The sequence below is a fragment of the Hypanus sabinus genome, chromosome 9 (assembly GCF_030144855.1).
Source record: "Hypanus sabinus isolate sHypSab1 chromosome 9, sHypSab1.hap1, whole genome shotgun sequence".
Taxonomy (NCBI): domain Eukaryota; kingdom Metazoa; phylum Chordata; class Chondrichthyes; order Myliobatiformes; family Dasyatidae; genus Hypanus; species Hypanus sabinus.
The window spans coordinates 159,880,565-159,897,287 of record NC_082714.1 but is presented as its reverse complement, the minus strand read 5'-3'; the positions used below and the strand labels follow the sequence as shown (position 1 = coordinate 159,897,287).

Here is a 16,723-nt window from a genome sequence, read left to right as displayed (position 1 = left end):
CCGGTTTCTTCCCACATTCCGACGACGCACGGATTAAGGCTAGTAAGCTGATGACGTGCAATATGTGGTGACAGACAGCGACACTTGTGGGCTGCCCCATCACATCCTCGGACGGTGTTGGTCATTGACACAAACAACACATTTCACTGTAAATTTGAATGCACATGTGACAAATAAATCTAATCTGAGCTAAAGTGGGGAATTCAAATTCAAGGCACTAAATTAATATGGAATATTATTAGGAATATGGAATATTGAAGATTAGGCCCTAAGGCCCACAATGTTGTTCCAAACCAATGAAATTGTTATCAAATTTGCTCTTCTGTCCATATCCTTCCTTTTTCCTCACATTCATGTGTCTCTTTAAATGTCTCTAAAAACATAGAAACATAGAAAACCTACAGCACAATACAGGCCCTTCAGCCCACAAAGCTGTGCCGATCATGTCCTTATGTGAGAAATTACCTAGGGTTACCCATAGCCCTCTATTTTTCTGAGCTCCATATATCTCTCTTGGAGTCTCTTAAAAGACCCTATCGTATCCGCCTCCACCACTGTCGCCGGCAGCCCATTCCACACACTCACCACTCTCTGAGCAAAAAACTTACCCCGACATCTCCTCCATACCTACTTCCAAGCACATTAAAACTTTGCCCTCTCATGCTAACCATTTCAGCCCTGGGGAAAAATAAGTCTCGATTTTTTTACACAGCCACCATTCAGTGATAAAAAAAAATTCCCTTACACTTTAAATGCATGCCGAGTGGTATTCGACATTTCAAACCTGGGAACAAGATATTGTCTGTATCTATGTCTCTCATAATCTGATAAGCCTCTATCAGATCTGCCCCTCAGCCTCCAACCCTGCAGAGAAAACAACCCTTTTGTCCATCCTCTCATGATAACTGACGGCCTCTAATCCAGGCAGTATTCTGGTAAACCTGTTCTGCGCCCTCTCCAAAAGCCTCGCCATCCTCCCCATAGTGGGGCAGCCAGAACTGTATGCAATACTCCAGATGCAGCCTAACTAGGGTTTTATAAAGTTGCAACATACGTAACTTCCCAACTTTTGAGCTCAATGTCAGGACTAATAAACTCAAGCATGCCATATGACTTCCTAGCCGCCCTATCAATCTGTGTGGTCACTTTCAGGGAGTTATGAACTTGGACCACAAGATTGTGTACTGGTTGGCACAATGCTTTACAGTACCAGCAACCTGGGTTCAATTCCTACCACTGTCCTAAGGAGTTTGTATTTTTCTCCTTGTGACCTCTCTTCTGGGTGCTCCTGTTTCCTCCCACAGTCCAAGGACGTACCAGTGGGTAGGTTAATTGGTCATTGTGAACTGTCCCGTCAAACCAGAGGTTGCTGGGCGGCACAGATTGAAGGGCCGGAAGGGCACCCTTCATTCCCACCAGATTTATAAACTTGTCCTCTGCACAACGTTGACAAATATAGTACTGTGCAAAAGTCTTATATATCTGGTGGGATGAAGGATGTCAGAATGGTGAGGGTGGAGCAGTGTGGGAGGGGTGTAGGACAGGTGGCAGAGAAGGGGTGCCAGGGTGGGGAATGCCATGGGTGCAGCTGCTCCCAGCCCTGACACACCAGATTACATCATTCAAGTTTAAACAATTGATCATTACAGAATGTCTCTCCAGTTCTTCTCATTTCCTCCCCTCTCCATTCCCCTTTTCCCACCTATGATTCCCCTCTCCCTGCCCCTTCCCACTCTCAGTCCACAATAGAGACCCCTATCAAAGTCAGGTTTATCATCACTCTTACGTCATTAAATTATTTTTTTGTGGCAACAGTACAGTATAACACATAAACTTACTACAGTGCTGTGTCAAAGTCTCAGGTGCCCTCGCTACATATACGTATTTAGACTTTTGCACAGTCCTGTAGATCCCATACGGAAGGAAGGGCAGAAGGGACCGCAGACTGGGCTGGTGGTCAGTCTTTGTAGACGGAAGCAGCATGAGAGATCGTAACATCCAGGCAACAGGTGTGGCTGTCTGAGGTCTCTGCACTCGATCGCTCTCTCTCGACGGTGAGAGCAAGTTGACTGCTGATCTTGAGTCAGTGGGACTGAAAATAAAGTGACACTGCAGACTGTAATATTGAAACAGCGAGCATTTGCTCTCCTACCTCACTGTGGCAGGAGTGATATCTCTCTCTCTTAGTGAGAGAGAGATTGTGGGATGTTGAACTGTTGGGATGAATAGTAGTTTTTGATGGACTCTAGATCATGGTCTCCGGGGGCTTTTCTAACGCTTGCATGGTGAGACGTCTGATGCTATACTGCTGCTTGTGCATGGGAGGAGAGGAGAGGGCTTTGGGCTTCTAATGTTTTTCTGTCATTCATTCTTTAGGGTTTTCTACTGTTTTGTGGCTGTCTGTGAAGAGTAAGAATTTTACGTTGTATATTGTATACATTCTCTGACATTAAATGAAATCATTGAACCATTGAAACAGGGTAGGGGAAACTAAAACTGAAGATAATAGTTTTAAGGAGAAAGGGTGTTAATGGAGACCTTAGGCTCATTGTCTTTTTACGCTTAAGTTAGTGAGTACATGGAATCGGAAACAGGAGGAAGTGGTTGAGGCAGGAACATCATAATCACAAGAGATTCTACAGATGCTGGAAATCTTGAGCAACACACACAAAATACTGAAGGTTCCTCCCATAGTCCAAAGACGTACTGGTTAGTAGGTCAATCAGTCTTTGTAAATTGCCCTGTGATTGTAAATGTGAAGTTATCCACTTTGGAAGCAGGAACAAGAGGGCAGAGTATTGTCTGAACGGTGTAGAGTTAGGTAAGGGAGAAATGCAAAGAGACCTAGGAGTCCTAGTTCACCAGTCAATGAAGGTGAATGAGCAAGTGCAACAGGCAGTGAAGAGGGCAAATGGAATGTTGGCCTTTGTTACAAGGGGAATTGAATACAAGAGCAAGGATGTCCTTTTGCATTTGTACAGGGCCCTGGTGAGACCACACCTGGAATATTGTGTACAGTTTTGGTCTCCAGGTTTAAGGAAGGACATTCTGGCAACTGAGGAAGTGCAGCGTAGATTCACTAGGTTGATTCCTGGGATGGCAGGGCTGTCTTATGCAGAGAGATTGGAGAGATTGGGCTTGTACATGCTGGAATTGAGGAGATTGAGAGGGGATATGATTGAAACCTTTAAGATAATTAAAGGATTTGATAGGATTGTGGCAGGAAATATGTTCCAGATGTCGGGAGAGTCCAGTACCAGAGGGCATGGATTGAGAATAAGAGGTCAGTTATTTAAAACAGAGTTGAGGAAAAACTTCTTCTCCCAGAGAGTTGTGGAGGTGTGGAATGCACTGCCTCGGAAGACGGTGAAGGCCAATTCTCTGGATGCTTTCAAGAAGGAGCTGGATAGATATCTGATGGATAGGGGAATCAAGGGATATGGGGACAAGGCAGGGACTGGGTATTGATAGTGAATGATCAGCCATGATCTCAGACTCGAGGGGCCGAATGGTCTACTTCTGCACCTATTGTCTATTGTCTATTGTCTATTGTCTATTGATTAGGCTAGGTTTAAACAGGTGGGTTGCTGGGCGTGTGGTTCATTGGGCTGGAAGGGTCAAATGGCATTATCATTATGTGCCATTTGTATGACACAGGCAATTATGGTCTCATGACCATGATTATTCTTGGCAAATTTTTCTGCAGAAGTGGTTTGCCATTGCCTTCTCCTGGGCAGTGTCTTTACAAGATGGGTGACCCCAGCCAATATCAATGCTCTTCAGAGATTGTCTGCCTGGCATCAGTGGTCGCATAACCAGGACTCGGGAGGCGCATCAGCTGCTCGTACAACCACCCACCACCCACTCCCATGGCCTCACGTGACCCTGACTGGGGGGCTAGGCAGGTTCTGCACCTTGCCCAGGAGTGACCTGCAGGCCAGTCAGACCGCATCTATGGAGGGGAATAAACGGCTGACATTTCATGCTGGGAGTCTTCATCAGGACAGGAAGGTACATTAAGAGCAGTTAGAAGACATTTATACAGTTTCATCGATAGGAAAGGCTTAGAGGGATATGAAACTTATGCAGGCAAATGGCACCACCTCGTTTGGCAAGGGCGGGTTGGGTTGAAGAGCTTGTCTCTGTGCTATGCAGCTCTGTGACAAATGGAGGATTATGTAGAAGGGAAGGGTTAGATTGGTCATAGAGTAAGTTAACAGGTTGGCACAATGTGATGGGCTGAAGAGCCTGTACTGTGCTATATTGTTCTATATTCTATATTTGTTCTATGACTCTGTGACCTCCATTTGGATGTTCGGTCACATTTGTATCACACTCTCATTGCAGTTATGGCAGAAAATGAAAATCAAAAACATCAGCAAATACTGAGAATATGAGCTAATAAACAAAAAGCACTGGAAAGGCAGCAGGCATCTACGGAGAAAGAAACAGTTCTTCAGGACAGAGAGACAGACAGACAGACGGACAGGGAAAGAGGCAGAGACAGACAGACAGAGATAGAGAGAGAGTCAGAGAGAGACACAGACAAACAGACAGAGAAAGAGACAGAGACAGACAGACAGACGGACAGAGAAAGAGACAGGATCAGACAGACATAGAGAGAGAGTCAGAGAGAGAGACACAGACAGACAGACAAAGAGACAGAGACAGAGAGTCAGAGAGACAGACAGACAGACAGACAGAGAGATAGAGAGAAAGTCAGACAGACAGATGGAGGCAGATAAAGAAACAGAGACAGAGAGAGACAAAGAAACAGAGGTGTAGAAAGAGAGAGAGGGACAGAGACAGAGACAAAAAAAGAGACCAAAGCAGAGACAGAGAGACAGAGACAGACAGAAAAAGAGAGAAAGAGAAAGAGGGACAGAGACAGAAAAAGACAGTCAGAGAGAGGGTGAAAGAGAAAGGAAGAGATACAGATAGACAGACAGCGAGAGACAGAGAGAGAGGGAGAGACAGAGACACAGAGAGACAAACAGAAGTGGAGAAAGAGGTGGGGGCAGAAACAGAAGGAGAGAGAGAGACAGACAAAGGAAGACAGCATCAGAGAGATGGAGAAAGAGAAGGAGAGAGACAGATGGACAGAGAGAAACAGACAGACAGAAAGGGAGACAGAGAGAGTGAGAGAGAGATAAGAAGAGACAAAGACAGTGACAGAGAGAGAGAATGAAATAGAGAACAATAAAAAGAGAGAGAAGAAAAAACAAGTTAATTTTCAGTAGCAGAGAAAATGAAGGATGGGTGTAATAAAGGGAATATCTCTGATAGGGTGAGCCCAGTTGGGTTGGGATGGCAGATTATGTTTCTATGTCAGTGCTATGAGTTGCTTATAGGACATATCCAATAGACCAGGCCGTATAAATGGATGAGAGAATCATGGTAGTGTGTGGGCAAAAAGTCTGAGTGAATTCAGGGCTGAAGACCCCATAAAGGAATTTGAAAATTCCCTAAATAGTTCCCAGCCACAGAACTATCAACATTCATGGTCGAACCTAGCTTGAGTTTCACTGGCAGGCTGCCGGTGCCCACTGAGTGGGCGCGTTGAAAATCAGGTGGCACCCCTTCTGAGTTAATCCAAACTTTATTTCTTAGAGGGGAGGGGCGGCAGAGGAAGCGGGCGAGCAAGCCATTAGGAGGCACTGCTCCCCAGCTTCCCTGAGACTGAGGGGAGAGGATTTGGGGTGGCATCAGAGAATTTGGCCCCATTACTGCAGAGCCCTTTAAGGCAGGAGTTCCCAACCTGGGATTCATGGACCTCTTGGTTAATGGTAGGGGTCCATGGCATGGAAAGGGTTTGGAACTCCTGTTTTAAGGCTTTCAGGTAAGGCTGCTCCAGACTTTGGGTGGGTCTGCCAATTGTTACTGGAAAATTGCATAGGGATCCCACCTACCAGTGTGGAAAATTTCAAAATATTTCCTATCGAGTCTCCCGCCTGTTCCACCTGCTGCTGGCTTGAAAACCAAACCTCCCCTCCCCAACCGTCCCCAAGAGAAGTGAGGTTCATGAAAGATCCATGCTTCCAAGGCCAGAGACAGAGGTGAATCTGAATCAGCTTTATTATCACTGACCTGTGGTGAAATTTGTTGTTTTGCAGCAGCAGTACATTGCAATACATTAAAAAAATTAGTAAAATTTACAATAAGATATATAAAATCAATTAAGTAATGCAAAAAGAGAGAAAATATAGTGAGGTGGAGTTGATGTCTTCGGGGACAATTCTGAAATCTGATTGCTGAGAGGAAGAAGTGATAGGGAAGAGGGCATGTCCTGAGCAGTGAGGGTCTTTAATGATGAATGCTGACTTCTTGAGGCAATGTTTTGAAGTGTAGAGGCAGAGAGTTGACCTTATAGAAGGATGTAAAATCACATTCATTGATTGATGTCCATCATATTAATGAAGACAAGTTACAACGAAATCTGGGTGGGAGAGTTTTTAAAGAAAAACCATTGACCTGGGGCAGTTCTGCTCTCTCGACCTCAGGAGTCCGGGTCCAGTGGTACAAACAAGCGTCACAAACTGGGCTCTTCCCTGGCTGCGGTGGATGAAGGCGATGTTCTCTGTGCCTCATCATGTCCTTCGCTGTCCACGGAGCATTGCAGTACCACCCTCCTGGTTGTTGGATCTCACTGTAGATCTCATTCCCCCCCCCCCCACCCCCCAGTACACTGGAGCTGACTTCACGTGCTAGGTCAGGCACGTCTCCATCTCACCGCCGTTTGGGATCCACTGGCTCTCCTCAAGCTGGTTTAGCCCACCTGTTGAAACGGTGTACTGGGGGTGTGGTCGCTGTCTCATGCAAACAGCCTTGGAGCCACAGGTGAGCGCTGAATGTCCAATCGGGACCAAAGGTGAGTGAGCTGCCCCAGAACGGACATGACAAGTCCCTTCACCAAAGGCGATACCCCTCCATGGACTCCCCATACATAGCCAAAAGTAAAGGGCATAAGTGTGAGGTGAGAAGGGAAAGACACAAGAGGGGAGTGTTTTATATACAGAGGGTGGTGGGTGTATGGTATTGGAATTGGAATTGTTTTATCATTGTCACATGTACCAAAGTACAGTGAAACGCTGGTCATGAAGACTGTTCATACAGATCCAAGCATTACACAGTGCATTGTGCTACAACAGGGTAAAACAATAATAATGCAGAATAAATTGTAAAAATTACAGAGAAAGTCCAGTGTGAGTAGACAATAAAGTGATGGATCATAACATTCATTATTTATTGATTGAGAAACAGCGTGGAATAGGCCCTTCTGACTCCGTGAGCCACGCTGCCCAGCAAAACCCAGATTTAATCCCAACCTAGTCACGGGAAAAACTACAGAGAAAGTCCAGTGTGAGTCCTAGTCCATGGGCCAACTTATCTACCAGTCGGTAGGCCTTTGGACTGTGGGAGGAAATCCTCGCAATCAGGGGGAGAACGTACAAACTCCTTACAGGCAGTGGCGGGAATTGAACGCGGGTCGCTGATACTGCAAACCTTTGTGCTAACCACTATGCTACCATGCTGTCCCAGGTCAAGACTCCATTTAATCATAAAAGAAATCCGTTCAAGAGCTGTCTTTGAGCTCCATGCTTCAGGCTTTTGTATTTTGCCTTATTGGTAGAGGTGGGTAGAATAACAACATCTAAAATACAGGTACATGGACAGGGAACATTCAGAGGATTATGGGACCTGCTCAGATAGACATTTTGGTCGGCATGTATGATCCAGCTGAAGGGCTGTATAAACCTGTGATCCACTTGGTCTTCCTGGGGGATTTCCAGATTTCCATAAAACCAGATGATAGAAGAGCAGAATTTGTCCAATTGGCCCATCGAATCTCTTCAGCCATTCAAATGTGGCTGAATTTCCAACCCTGTTCTCTCACCTTCTCCCCGTAATCCTTAACGACCTTACCAATCAAGAAGCCTCGGCCTTAAGTATACCCAATGACTTGGACTCCACTACCTTCTGTGGGAGCAAATGCCACAGATTCACCATTCTCCGTCTGAAGAAATTCCTCCCGATTTCATTTTCAAAGGGATGCCCCTTCATCCTGTCGTAATGCTGTCACATCCAAGATTCCTACTGATGGGAGCATCCCCTCTATGCCCACTCTATCCGAGCCTTTCAGTGGTTTCAATGGCTGCCCCCTCCCCCTTTATCATTCTGAATTCTACGACACATCAAGCACTTCTCATACATTAAGCCTTTCATTCCCGGCGAACCAGCACATCTTTCCCTAGATACGGGGAATGAAATTGCTCACAATATTCCCCAGACTTCCAGCTCTTTGAATAATGTACTGCTTCCTGATTTCACATCTGAAAGGTGTAAGTCTGAGATTTCTGATACCCCTTTGTTCTGAATTCCCCCCAGCTGAGGAAACAAGTTGTGTTTATCATTCTTAACCAGTCCAGCATGAACCAAATGCATAAAACATCTCAGCATTCACATTCACTCCAGGCCCCAAGAACACACGTCAGGGAATTGGAAAAGTATGCGGAGTGAGCTGACGTCACAACGTTTGGACCCACTTTCCAGGACTTTACAACTCATGTTCTCAGTATTGTTTATTTTCTGTTTTGATTATTTGCACAATTTGTCTTCTTTTTACATTGGTTGTTTGTCAGTCTTTATAATTTCTAGTTTTCCTAAATTCTATTATATTTCTGTATTTTGCTGTGAATGCCTGCAGGAAATGTATCTCAGGGCAGTACATGGTGACGTATACAGCGCATAATGTGATAATAAGTTTACTTTGAATTTTTGGACTTTTAAACCAAGTTTTAATTTTTTTTTTACCTAAAGATACAGCAGAGTAACAGCCCCTTCTGCACAGCCCATACAACCAATTAACCCACTAACCCGCATGTGGGAGGAAACAGGAGCACCCAAGAGAAATTGTTTCAGGGAGAACATACAGCACAAGTTCCTCAAAGACAGAGGCAGGAATTGAACTGATGTCGTTGGCACCGTAATAACGTTTCGCTAACTGCTGCTCTTAATTTAAGGCATGTAAAGGTTAGAGATGTCAAATATTACAGGACATGCACTTAAAGTGGGAGGTAAAATGTGTAAAGGACAGGAGTGGAACGAGTTTATTCACAGAGAGTGGCGGGGGTGCCTGGGCAGAGCTGCCAGGATTACTAGTGTTAGCAGAAACAATAATGATGTTTAAGAAGCTGTCAAAAGGACACGTGAATGTACAGAGAATGGAGGCGCTGCATTATATGCAAGAAGGGGTTTAATTTAACTTGGCATCTCATTCAGCACAGACATGGTGGGCCAAAGAACCTGTTTCTCTGCTAAACTGTCTTATGTTCTGCATTAAAGTGCATTTTTGGGGAAATACCAAAGGTCATTTAGAACATAGAACATACCACACAAGAACAAGCCCTTTGGCCCACAATACTTATGACATCCAAAGTTCAAAGTAAATTATTGCCGAAGTTCATATACAGTTGTTAAGCTGGGGGTGACAATGAGGACAAGCTCCCAATGGTGTACATCTCAAATAGCCTCAGAGAACTAAGTGCAGCTCCTGGCCTTCATTTGTGGTTTAGCTACTAACCTTGGTGGAACCATTTCTACTGACAGGACAAGGGGCAAAAGCAGGTTACTGGCACCTTAAAACCAGTCACTTCGGGCAGATAGAGTTCATCAGCCTAGCGAAGGAAAACTCTTATCTCAAACCTCCGTTGTCTTGCAGCAATACTCAAGGCTTTGGGAGTAAGCCCCGAGGGAAAAATCCAGAATTGGAGTCCCTAAGTCAGTCCTACATTGAGTTCAAAGCTGACTGGCAGCTCCTGCAACACTGCTGGTGCCAAACTGTACCAGTCTCTGCCGTTCCTTTGGGGTCATCAGATGCATGGAGGGGGGGGGAGTTTGCTGCATGGGCGACAGCTTGCTCTCCATATCGTACCGCCCAAACTTACATTTCCAGACAGCTAGGACGTAATATCCATGGTCAACTCAGATGGACGAGACCTCACTCACTCACATACATATCACCGTATACAACCCTAAGATTCTAACCCTATTTGCCTCAAGATGTTGTTATTCTCTGCCTGTCTAAATGCCTCTAAAACGTTGCTATCATAACATAATACACTCAGTGGCCACTTTATTAGATTCACCCGTATGCCTGTTCATTAATGCAAATATCTAGTCAGCCAATCATGTGGCAGCAACTCAATGCATAAAAGCATGCAGACGTGGTCAAGAGGTTCAGTCGTTGTTCAGACCAAACTTCAGAATAGGGGAGAAATGTGGATTTGACCGTGGAATGATTGGGTTTGAGTATCTGATCTCCTGGGATTTTCACACACAACAGTCTTTAGAGTTTATAGAAAATGGTGCAAAAGAAAAACAAAGCATCCAGTGAGTGGCAGTTCTGTGGATGAAAATGCTACGTTAATGAGAGAGGTGAGAGGAGAATGCCAGATTGGTTCAGGCTGACAGGATGTTGTCAGTAACTCAAGTAACACGTTAGGCAGTGGTGTGCAGAAGAGTACCTCTGAACACACAGCACACCGAACCTTGAAGAGTAGGCGTTTTCAGCGGCAGAAGACCATGAACATACACTCAGTGGCCACTTTACTAGGTGCAGGAGGTACCTAACAAGGTGGCCATTGAGTGTATATGAAAAGCGCAAGACCATTCGCATTTAGTTAGTGGTGACTTGCCTACATCTAATACTAGGTGTTCAGTAATGACTGATTTTGATACAAGGTTTTTAAAACATTAAAAGAGCCATCATTTTGCAAAAATTATGAACACTTTATTCAACAACAAAGCCCTCTCAGAGAAGGTGCTGGCTGTACACAGGCCTTGAGAATCCCCAGGCATGGCAAGAAAAACCCTGCTCAGCCAATCTGGAATTCTTTGCAGGCATCACTTCCCTCCACATTCTAGCCCATAAACAATTCCTGGCATCTCTTCCACGCTCTCTAATTTTTACATTATATTATCCGGCTGTAAACTTTGTAGCTTAATTGGCAGGATCTAGTCACCCTGACAACTCAGAAATCATTCACCGACAAAGGCGATGCCTCTCCAACAGGCCATCCACGTGTTTTCTTCCTTCTATCTCGTCTGTCCCAGTGGAGCAGATGCACACAGAGACCGGCCCTGATTAAAACACACTGTGCTGCCAAGTAATGTTATGTTTGGACATGGATAATCCTGGAGCAAGATTCCTCCAGTCCTTGGGTATGAACTTCGTTGCCCAGTGCTGTTAATAGCCTATTCAGAGATTCCGGTTATACAAAACTGGCAGAGACCCGGGCTCGAGGCTGAAGCCACAAGGCATCTCAATCGCCCCGTTACTTCCATATTAGGACCGGCAGAGGTTCCTTTCTGTGAACACAGCTTTGCTGAGCACAGACAACTGAGAGGCATTTCATGATGGTTTTGGGAATTCTGTACATTGGGAATAAACGGGATGTGGCCGTGTGCAGTTGGATTGCCTATAGGGCATACTCCGTAGAACAAAGAAATACAATAAAATCAATGGAAACCTACATTCAAATACTGACAAACAACCAATGTGCAAAATAAGGCAAACTGTACAAATACTGGATGGATGGATGGATGGATAGATAGAAAGTGAGGGAGGAAGTGAATGGGCAGCTGTAGCATTCCTGTCACTTGCAGGCATTTGTGCCAGGAAGGAGATTAGTGACGAGGGATGAATGGACAAGGGAATCACAGAGGGACTGATTCCTGTGGAAAGTGGAGAGTGAGGAGGAGGTAAAGATGTGCTTGGTAGTAGAAACCCATTGAAGATGATGGAGTTTACAGAGAATGATGTGTTGGATACGGATGCTCATGGGATGGTGGGTGAGTACATGAGGAACTCAGTCCCCTTTAAGGTGGCAGGAAGATGGAGTGAGTGCCAATTTTCCAACCTGATCAACCTCCCTCCCTAACTCAGTCCTTCGAATCCCGGCAACATCTTTGTAAATCTGGGTGAGCATTTTGTGTGTGTTTGTCATAAATCTCCTCTGCACTCTCTCCACCTAAGCAGAATCTCTTCTGTAGGAGGGTGACAACAAAACTGAACATGATATTCCAAATGCGGCCTCACCGACATCTTGAGACATCACCTGTTGGAAACAGGCCCTCACTGCTACCGTCAGGGAGGAGGTGCAGGGGCCTGAGGACACACACTCAACAAGAGAAAATCTGCAGGTGTTGGAAATCAAAGCACAGACACAAAATGCTGGAGGAAGCCAGCAGGCCAGGCTGCATCAATGGAAAAAAGTCAACAGTCGACTTTTCGGATCCTTCATGAGGACTGAAAAAGGGACTCATACCAAAATGTCGACCGTTGACTCTTTTCCATAGATGCTGCCAGGCCTGCTGAGTTCCTTCAGAATTTTGTGTGTGTTGCTTCAGTGTTTTAGGAACAGCTTCTTCCTCTCTGCCAACAGATTTCTGAACGCTTCATGAACCCATGAACACTACTTCACTCTTCTTCTCCTTTTACACTACTTGTTTATTTAGCGTATATTTCTTACTGTAATGTAGAATAATTTTTAATGTATTTCACTGCACTGCTATTGCAAAACAACAAATTGCATGCCATTTGTCAGTGATAATAAACCTGATTCTGATCCTGAGTATTCGGGGGCCGGGGGGGGGGGTGGGGGGCTCTGCTCTCTCCAGAGGCAAGAAGGGAAAGGAAATGGTGAGATTGCCCTGCTAGGAGCTGGCTTGGTCCCATTGGGCTGAACAGCCTCCTTAATAACATGTTATGCAAGTTAAATAGTCAATCTGGAGATGTCCTGGAGGCAAAAAGAAGCAACTCAACCACTGGGCCAATGTTTCATTGTTGTGCACAGATACCAAGATGTACACTCAGTGGCCACTTTGCTCAGTATCTCCCGTACCTAATAAAGTGGCCACTGAGTCTATGTTCGTGGTCTTCAGCTGCTGTAACCCATCTACTTCAAGGTTTGATGTGTTGTGCATTCAGAGATGCTCTTCTGCACACCACTGTTGTAACGTGTGGTTGTTTGAGTTCCAGTCACCCTCCTGTCAGCTTGAACCGGTCTGGCCGTTCTCCTCTGACCTCTCTCATCAACAAGGAATTTTCACCCACAGAATTGCCTCTCACTGGATGTTTTTTTTCTGTTTCTTGCATTATAATCTGTAAATCCCAGGATATCAGCAGTTTCTGAGATACTCAAACAATTACATTTTACACCATCAATCATTCTACAGTCAAAATCACTTAGATCACATTTCTTCCCCATTATGATGTTTGGTCTTGACCATGTCTGTATATTTTTATGCACTGAGTTGCTGCCATGTAATTGACTGATTAGATTTTTGCACTAACAAGCAGGAGTACTCATGTACCTAAAAAAGTGGACACTGAGTGCAGGCTCCCTCTGTGATAATTACAAAGTAATAATCCATGTCAATGCTAAGATGTGCTTACATTTCAGCCGTTCATGTTTGATTCTCCATCCTGGGCCAGTCAGGTATACAGATGGCGGGGGACAGAAAAACCTAAGATTATAAAAGAAATTCATTCATTAAGTCCAAGTTCAAGTTTAATTGTCATTCACCCATACAAGAATGTAGCCAAATGGAGCAGCAATCCTCCAGGGCCAAGGTGCAAAACACAGACACATATAATTATGAAAACAGAAAAACATACAGTTACAAAGAAAACAAAATAATAATGTAGCCCATATCCCTGAGTGTAATGGCCTGTAGATGGATGTGCATAAGATGTCGCCCTGGAGCCACATTTCAGCAAAAACAAGACCCCAGCAGTTTCTCATCTCAAGCCAGCTTGTCTTCCGTTGAGCAACTACAGGAGGGCAGCACTGACGGGAAGGGCCAACCCCAACCCAGCACAGAATCCAGCAGCACAGAGCCAGCGGCAACAGCCGAGTTTTGGGAAAACTCCATTAATCTGGCACTCTCAAAGCCTCGGTGGTACCAAACTCACAGATTTTCCAGATTGTCCAATAGTTTTACACCAATGCATCAACAGATTTTTCATTCACTCTTTACATTGTAGAATAATAAATTTTCTAATGAATCCAAAAAGTATGCTTCCAGGACTTGAGAGAGTGAATATAGATATAAAGCTAAGAGGTGTACAGTTCTGGTCACCTACCTACAGGAAAGATATTAATAAGATTGAAAGAATGGAAAAAATTTACAAGGATGCTGCTGGGACTTGAGGACCTGAGGTGTATGGAAAGGTTGTAATGAGATCATTGAGCCATAGAGAACTACAGCACAGAAACTGACCCTTTGGCCCATCTAGTCCATGCCAAAACCATTTAAACCACCTACTCCCATCAACCTGCACTGGGACCTCCATAACCCTACCATTCAGGTACCCATCCAAACTTCCTTTAAACATTGAAATTGAGCTTGCATGCACCACTTGTGCTGGCAGCTCATTCCACACTCTCACAACCATCTGAGTGAAGAAGTTTCCCCTCATGTTCCCCTTAAGCTTCTCACCTTTCACCCTTAACCCATGACCTCTGGTTGTAATCCCACCAAACCTCAGTGGAAAAAGCCTGTTTGCATTTACCCTATCTATGCTCCTCATAATTTTGCATACTTCTATTAAATCTCCTCTCAATATTCTATGTTAAAGAATACAGTCCTAATCTGTTAATTCCTACCTTTAAGCTAATATGGTATGGGGATGGGAACCAGGATGACAGAGCTGAGGATGAGCTAGCAGATTTACAAGTGGATGATGGATGTAACAAGAATGTCAAGAAGGACAAGCCAATGATTGGGTACAAATGCAGACAGAGCAAAGAGTTAAATTGTACCACAGAGGAAAAATTCAAAAGGGCAAAGAACGCAAGACTGAAGGTGCCGTATTTAAATGCACATAGCATTCAGAATAAGGTGGACAAAATCATGGCGCAATTACAGATTGGTCGGTATGGCGTTGTGAGCATCATTGAGTCATGGCTGAAAGAAGACCATAGTTGGGAGCTTAACATCTAAGGATATACTTTGTATTGAAAGGACAGGCAGGAAGGCATAGGTGGTGGTGTGGTTCTGTTGGTAAGAGATGGAATTACACCTTTAGAAAGAGGTGACATAGGGCCAGAGAAGGTCCTATCTTTGTGGATGGAGTTAAGAAATTGCAAGGGTAAAACAAAAGCATTATGGGAATCATATTTTGGCCTCCATATAGTAGCCAACATGTGGGGTTGAGATTGCAAAAGGATTGGGGGATTGTAATGGGGGACTTCAATATGCAAGGAGATTGGGAAAATTAAGTTGGTGTTGGATCACAAGAAAGGAAATTTGTTGAATGCCTACAAGATGGCTTCTTTTGAGCAATTTGTGCTTGAGCCTACTTGGGGAAAGGCTATCTTAGATTGGGTGTTGTGTAATAACCCAGATCTTATTAGGGAGCTTAATGTAAAGGAACCCTTAGGAAGCAGTGATCATAATATGATTGAATTCATACTGCAGTTTGAGAGGGGGAAGCATAAGCCACATGTATCAGTGTCACAATGGAATAAAGGGAATTACAGAGGCATGAGAGAGGAGTTTGCCCAGGTGGATTGGAGGAGGATACTGGTGGGGATGACGGCAGAGCAGAGATGGCTGAAGTTTCTGGGAATAATTCACAAGGCACAGGATTGATATGTCCCATAGAAGAAATAGTTCTCAAATGGCAGGGGTAAGCCATGGTGGCTGACAAGGGAAGTTAAGGACTGTATAAAAGCCAAGGAAAGGGCATATAAGGTAGCTAAAGTGAGTGAGACGTTGGATGATTGGAAAGCTTTTGAAATCCAAAAACAGGCAATTAAAAATGTGCAAGAAGCTAAAAGATGAAAAATCAGGGCAAACTAGCCAATAATATAAAGAAGGATGCTAAAAGTCTTTTTTTCAGTTTTATAAAGAGTAAAAGGGAGGTGAGAGTTGATATTGGACCACTGGAAAATGATGTTGGTGAGGTGGTAATGGGGGACAAAGAAATGGCTGGTGAAGTTAATGGGTACTTTGCGTCAGACTTCACCTTGGAAGACATCAGCACTGTGTCAGAGGTCGGTGAGTGTCAGGGAACAGGAGTGAGTGTCATTGCTATTAGAAGGGAAAAAGTGCTAGACAACCTCAAAGATCTTAAGGTGGATATGTCAGCTGGACCAGATAAGCTACATCCCATGAGTTGCTGAAGAGATAACAGACACATTGGTGGTGATCTTTCAAGAAACATTTGATTCTAGCATGGTCCTGAAAGACTGGAAGATTGCAAATGTCACTCCACTCTTTAAGACCATAAGACATAGGACCAGAAGTAGGCCATTTGACCTATTGAGTCTGTTACACCATTCAATCATAGCTGATCTTTCTTTCCCCTCCTCAGCCCATTCCCCAGCCTTCTCCCCATAACTTCTGATGTCATTTCCAATTAAGAACTTACCAAGCTCTGCCTTTAATACACCCAATGACCTGGCCTCCATAGCTCCCTGTGAAAATAAATTTCACAAATTCACTGTCATCTACCTAAAGAAATTTCTCTGCATCTCTGTTTTAAATGGATGCCCCTCTATCCCGAGACTGTGCTCTCTTGTCCTAGACTCTCCCACCATGGGAAACATCCTTTTCACATCTATTCTGTCTAGGCCTTCCAACATTCGAAAGGTTTCAATGAGGTCCCTCCTCATCCTTCTAAATTCCAGCAAATACAGCCACAGAGCTATCAAAC

The 16,723-nt window shown here is 44.4% G+C and overlaps 1 protein-coding gene across 5 annotated transcripts in view; it reads right to left on the bottom strand.

Moving 5' to 3' along the window:
* rbpjl (recombination signal binding protein for immunoglobulin kappa J region-like) overlaps window positions 1-16,723 on the bottom strand; it is a 98,564-nt gene that overhangs the window by 21,923 nt on the left and 59,918 nt on the right. For all 5 annotated transcript variants that reach the window (XM_059980978.1, XM_059980979.1, XM_059980974.1 and 2 more), the window contains one exon: window positions 13,457-13,527. In XM_059980978.1, coding sequence (XP_059836961.1) covers window positions 13,457-13,527 — 71 coding nt within the window. The remainder of the gene's footprint in view (window positions 1-13,456; window positions 13,528-16,723) is intronic.